The sequence below is a fragment of the Dryobates pubescens genome, chromosome 28, assembly GCF_014839835.1.
Source record: "Dryobates pubescens isolate bDryPub1 chromosome 28, bDryPub1.pri, whole genome shotgun sequence".
Taxonomy (NCBI): domain Eukaryota; kingdom Metazoa; phylum Chordata; class Aves; order Piciformes; family Picidae; genus Dryobates; species Dryobates pubescens.
In genome coordinates this window covers 14,865,360-14,871,636 of record NC_071639.1, presented here as the reverse complement: position 1 = coordinate 14,871,636, position 6,277 = coordinate 14,865,360, and the positions used below count along the sequence as shown (strand labels likewise).

General features: G+C 43.6%; 1 protein-coding gene across 2 annotated transcripts; it reads left to right on the top strand.

Moving 5' to 3' along the window:
- Positions 1-572: 572 nt before the first annotated feature.
- On the top strand, positions 573-6,277 carry MANEA (mannosidase endo-alpha). 2 transcript variants are annotated; one of them, XM_054174049.1, is made up of 5 exons: positions 573-633; positions 1,569-2,161; positions 3,125-3,234; positions 4,223-4,299; positions 4,930-6,277. In XM_054174049.1, exons 2-5 carry the CDS (start codon positions 1,612-1,614, stop codon positions 5,564-5,566), a joined length of 1,374 nt encoding a protein of 457 aa, XP_054030024.1. In that variant the 5' UTR covers positions 573-633; positions 1,569-1,611; the 3' UTR covers positions 5,567-6,277. The 2 variants fall into 2 exon arrangements, with proteins under 2 accessions (XP_054030024.1, XP_054030023.1); XM_054174048.1 differs by lacking the exon at positions 573-633 and adding an exon at positions 1,031-1,107.

Genomic DNA, 6,277 nt, shown 5'->3' with positions numbered 1-6,277 from the left:
TAGTGAAATTATACAGACACGTGCAATAAATAACATGAGAAATAAGCATTAGTGCAAACGTTATTTCCCTACCGCAGGTATTTCCTATCAGAGCACCTAGCATAAAGCAAGCATCACGCAACAATTCTGCGTACCACAATTCCTAGAACTGAAGAGGAACCGGGGAAGATGTTGAACGGACTGGTTCATATTGTTTGTAGTACGAGACACTCGTTCCAAGCCTTCTCACCGACATAGCTCCTGACCTCCGCCTGGGCGGAGCGGAGCAGTCCTCCCTCGGCCGCCGCTGCCCGCTTGCCTCCACCGCCCCGCCTCCACCGCCCCGCCCCGCCCCCACCGCCCCGCCCCCACCGCCCCGCCCCGCCTTCACCGCCCCGCCTTCACCGCCCCGCCCCCACCGCTCCGCCTCCACCGCCCCGCTCCGCCCCGCCTCCACCTCCCCGCCCCCACCGTCTCCACCGCGCTGCCCCCACCGCGCCACCGCCCCGCCCTCACCCCCACCCCGCCTCCACCGCCCCGCCTCCACCGCCCCGCACCGCCCCCACCGCCCCGCCCCGCCTCCCTCCACTGCCCTGCAGCAGCCCAGTTCTCTACTGCCCTCGCGTTCCCGGGCAGTGCCTCTGCTTCAGGCGGGTGAGTAGCGGCAGTCGCCGACGGATCCTTGTTCTGGTGGCCCTCCCTGAGCTCTAGCTGCGGCCTGTCGCCGCCCCGGCCCCGGGGGCTGAGGAAAGGGCAGCGCGGACGCGCTGGGCCCGGTGCCACCGTGCAGCCGTGGGGCTTCTTGTAGTCAGGTGGCCCTCGGGACTAGGAGAGGCAGGGAGAAGAGAGGAAGGCGCTGCCCCCGCCCTGCTGCAAGAGCTGGGGCGGCTCGCTCCCTGGTTCCGGTGAAGGGCCCTCCCAAGGCTCGGGCGGGGGCGGGTGTTTGGCTGAAAGCTCCGGCGCTAGGCTCGGCGGTGCTCGGGGGCGAAAGCTCGTCCTTTGGTGGCTTGCCTAGGGAAGGAAAGCGACGCGGCAATTTGGCGTCGCTGCTCTTTCTGACTTGGAACTCTCGTCACGGCTTGGCTGTGCAGCTAACCGTGGAGTGGTTGATCCGAAGTCAGTAAATAGGTTAGTGACTGAAGCCCGCGTGCTGCGGGTGAGCCGTGCGTCTCGTCTATCCCATTCTGCCCTTTACTCTTGATCTGCTATGGTATTCTCCTTTCCTGGCTTCTGCTTTTTTTCTTCTATTTTCTGTGCCATTTCTATCAGACTGGTCACGACAGGATAGTTCTGAAATAATGTAAACGGAATTTCATTTCATGGGATTTATTTGGGTTTAGGAAAACAATGACGTTCAAAAGCAAGGTATTTTGTAAAACAAGAGAGTCCTTGGTGGTAGAACCCCAGAACCTGACAGATGTCCTCAAAGAAAGAAATGTTTTTTGTTTTCCCCCTGCCAGCGGGCTGGTAGTTATGCAGCGAGTGTATGCGTCGTTTTTGTCTCCATATTAACTGTTACTGCATAGCATTTTGTACTGTCGAATTAGGTAGTAAGAAATCTGACACTGAAATATTTGGGTTTTGATCAGTTGCAGCCAAAAGCCTTCTGTTTGGATTCTGAACTATGACATCATGGCAAGATTTCGCAGAAGAACGTGCATCATTTTGTTGCTGTTTATTTTGTTTATTTGCTCCATAATGATGGCTTTGAAGACCCTGCGACCTGACAGAGCTGGTTTGGGGGATCCATTTGGACTTGGTTTGTTGCTTGAGCTTCAACAACGGACAGCGCTTTTGGACAATAAACAGAATTCATTAAATAGGGTTCAAGGACCCTATGAAACACCTGTCAATCATTTCCACAGTATTGCAGTCAATACCATGAAAGCATCTATGCCTGCTGTAAACAAGCAGGAAGGAGAGCTGTCTTCTCCTAATTATAACTTTCACATATTCTACTATAGTTGGTTTGGGAATCCGCAGTTTGATGGTAAATATATTCATTGGAACCACCCGTTGTTGCCACATTGGGATCCCAAAATTGCAAACAATTATCCAAAGGGAAGGCATAATCCTCCTGAGGACATTGGAGCCAACTTTTATCCTGAACTCGGATCTTACAGTTCCAAAGACCCTTCTGTCATAGAAGCCCACATGAAACAAATGCGTTCAGCTTCAACTGGTAATGAATGTTAATGTTCTTAACGCCATTTATCCCACCTTACATATGTGAATGAACACAGCTAACCCATTCTTCCATTTTTCTGTGCAATTCTGGAAATGTCTGAAACTAGTAAATGTCTTTGTATTTCTGATTTCAACCCCCACCTAAAACCTACATCCTCAAGGCTGTGTCTGATGGGTGTAACAGCACAGAAACTCGAGGACTGCATTTGTAAGCCTGTAGCTGCATGTGTTTCTTGACTTACCATTAACCATTGGTAACGTATGTAGAAAATACAGAAACCATTGATGTATTGTCTGTGTATTTTTTGAGAGCAATACTTAGATTTTAAGAACAAATTTTAGTAAATCATGTTACCATGATTGTGGAGCAATCTGTTAAAATAAATAGCAGCTTTTAAATTTTTTTTTTCTTTTTGGTTGTAATACCTATATGTTAACTCATATGCCAGAGCCTGTGGTATTACCACTGTTCTGCAATTTATATTTCATGCAATATGTATTCTAGTTGGCTTTGGAAATGGCCAATCTAAACCTTTTTGAACTCTGGTGTGATAGTTTCAGTGGAGTTAATTAGAGTTTATTTCTTTGTCTAAAAGTATCTTTTTTCCAATACAGATTGATGTTCCTTTTCTCTAAATAAGATGGGCTATATATACATAATAATGTGCAATACATTTTTTTGTGTCGTTCCTAGGTTTTGGGATTCCTGGTCCTTTTTGTGTTCGTCTTCTTTAAGCAGTTGTATAGGCTAATTTTAAACTCTCGGCAGCTTCTATAACGGTAGTTGGAGCAACACGACCAGAGCTTATAGTATTGTTCAGCCTGCTAATCACCTCAAACTGAATCAGTTTCATTCAGTTCATTCACCTAATCATTAAGGTTTGATGTAATTGTTATATTCTCATTAGTAGCGTTTACTACTACTACCTGATTTAAAACTTAGGTTTTGTATTTTCAGGTGTAATAGTGCTTTCATGGTACCCACCAGGTATGGCTGATGAAAATGGAGAACCAACTGATGATTTAGTGCCTGTTATTTTGGATTATGCACACAAATATAATCTAAAGGTAAATTATTTTTAGGATGCATAAATTAGGACTGCTTAGAAAAGTAAACCTTGCCAAGAGTGTTTGACTCTTGGTGTAGAGCAGAGAGGCTCATCATGTAATGGTGGCTTCTGTTTCTGCCTCCTGTTAACTGCACTTCTGTATCATAGAAGCAGGCATAAGTGAATTACACTGGATTTTGGTAAGACCTAGTACTGTCTTTAACTAGAATAAACGTCATAATCTGCCTTTTTTGTGTGTTTTGGTTCAGGTGAAAAGTAACAGGAAGTAAGATACGGTGCTGTGAATTTAGTTAGTTAGTTCGTTTCAGGAAACAGGCTTTAAAACCAGACGCTGGCCTTTGCAACCCAAACGATTCTATGATTCTATGAAATTATCTAAGTAGCTGTATAAGTTTCATCTCTGAAGGGGTGTTGTCTGTACTGGATACTAAAAATGCCTCTTCATCTGCTTTGATTTTAGTTGGTCATGCGTGTGGCAAATTCTCAGAGAAATGTCCATTATATTAGATTTAGTTCCAGGACTTTATGGCTGTTGATAAATCTGTACACATTGAAATGAAAGTATATTTCAATACTTGAATAATCTCCCTGGAGAATTATCTTTAACAAATTGAATACCTTGCTTGCAAATGAAATACTAAAATATTTCCTTGGTTAGTCAGTTCATTGAGATTTGTATATTTTATTTCTATGTTTTGTTTTCGCTCCAGTTTTCTGAAGCATACTTACTGCTCGCCATCGCCTGGGGGCGGGGGGAGGGGGGTGAGGAAAGCAGAGTTTTATTTTACTGTAGAAACCTGAATATTTATGGTGTTGACAAATTCCTTGGGATCTGAAGCTTCTCATCCTAGCAGTGCAGGGACTGAATTCTCAGCATTCTGTAAGGAGCTGTATTTAACATGACTGGTACTTGCTTCATGTGCCACACGGTGCCCATGTGTTGGGTGACATTTCTGTCTTGCTTTTCCTGCATTTCCATCCTCCAGGTGACTTTTCATATTGAACCTTACAAAGACCGAGATGATCGCAGTATGTACCACAATGTCAAATATATCATTGACAAGTGAGTGCTTTCAGAATGCTGTCTTTTGGTACAGGGGGGGCTTCTGCCTGTTACCCAAAGCTTGTAAGAACATATGAAAACATGTTCTCGAACTGAAAAAAATGGTTTAGAAGTGTATTTTTTCAGTGGTATGGAAGTCAGTTGGCTAAACGCTAAAATGCAAATTTTACATAGATGCCTAAATGTAAATTGTTTTCACGTTCGTTAGTGTCACAATTCGTGATACTACAGCCTGAAGCAGTTAAAGTCTTATCTTCGTGATAAGGATTGAAACATTTTTGTAGTGACAAACTATCAGCTAGAGCTTGAATGTGTTGACTTCTAACGATTTTAATTCGACAAGGTCTATACAGCTGCTAGTTTTATCAGTGCTGCATAACCTTATTTCATAGAAAGAGAATTGCCCTTCAGAGAACACTAATACCTGTAGCACATTAAGTTACTGATCTATAGTTCTTTGCAGATTTATTATTTGACACTTGATCAGACACTGGGCTGAAAAGTAATTCAAATTTTTATGTTTTGAAGTGCACCCGCTTTTAAAATCAGTTTTTAGGAAAAGCCCAGTGCTCAGATTGTGTTTTCCTGATTTGGCAAATTTTGTCTTACTGATACTTGTTTGCTTTATAGATATGGAGGCCATTCAGCCTTTTACAGGTATAAGACCAGCACAGGCAGATTTCTTCCCATGTTTTATATTTATGATTCCTACGTAACAATTCCTGAAATTTGGGCAAACCTGCTAACTGTCTCTGGATCCCAGAGTATCCGAAACACTCCATACGATGCGTTATTCATTGCGCTTCTTGTAGAGGAAAGACATAAGCATGACATCCACAGAAGTGGCTTTGATGGGATGTACACCTACTTTGCCACCAATGGCTTCTCCTATGGCTCATCTCATCATAACTGGGCAAGTTTAAAAGCCTTTTGTGATAGTAACAACTTGATGTTCATCCCAAGCGTGGGGCCGGGCTATATCGACACCAGTATCCGGCCGTGGAACAACCACAACACACGGAACCGTGTCAACGGCAAGTACTATGAGACGGCCTTCAGCGCGGCCCTGCTGGTGCGGCCCGAAATCATTTCCATCACATCTTTTAATGAATGGCATGAGGGAACTCAGATTGAAAAGGCTGTCCCCATGCAGACTGGGCAGGTGGTTTACCTTGACTATAAACCCCATCAACCAAATGTTTACTTACAGCTTACTCAGAAGTGGTCCGAGAAGTACAGAAGAGAACAAGAACAGTGGCTTATGTGAGCCACTGCTGCTGCAGTTTATTCCTAATGTGATGGCGACACCAAGAAAGAAATTGAGAGCTGAAAAATTTCTTCATCATAGATAGGTTCAAATTATTATATGTCTTGAATGTATATGCACTACTACTGAATTTGAATTTTGGAGAGTAAAACATGATGAGAAGATTGGCACTTCTGTCTTACTCCATATTGCAGTTCAAGAATATTCAGGGAAGATGCTGGGCCTTTGTTTGTTTTAAACTCCATAATGTGTATGCTGAGCTTGCAGGACATGTGCATGGAATTAACTACATAACCAAAGCAGAACAAATGTTTGGCTTACTTATACTTACTTCCTTTATTCCTGTAGTTGTGTTTCTAATCACAGGGATGCTGTAACCTAATTTTTTATCCTGGTAGCTTCTTGCAGGATGCATGTCTCTAATGTGCGGAAGAATTTCCATCTACTGTTACTAACGCTTTGCACACAGGGCGTTCTTGACACATTGACTAGATTGTGGTAAAAAAGCACTGAAGAGGTAGGAATAACACAATACTAGTGGGTTTTGGTTTAAAAGAAAGAAAAAAGCTGAATTCCAAAGAACTTGATAGGTATTCGATACGCGATGCAGACCTCTGCAGGTTATGGGATACTGACCATGTTACTTTCAACTTTGAAGGAAAAAAAAAGTTTGAAACTGAGAATGGAAAAGGCTTTTATATGGGGCAAAAA

Coding starts and splice junctions, on each gene's coding strand:
- MANEA (XM_054174049.1), top strand. CDS start 1,612: ATGGCAAGATTTCGCAGAAGAACGTGCATCATTTTGTTGCTGTTTATT. Junction 2,162..3,124: donor AATGCGTTCAGCTTCAACTG/GTAATGAATGTT, acceptor TTGTATTTTCAG/GTGTAATAGTGCTTTCATGG. Junction 3,235..4,222: donor CACACAAATATAATCTAAAG/GTAAATTATTTT, acceptor TCCATCCTCCAG/GTGACTTTTCATATTGAACC.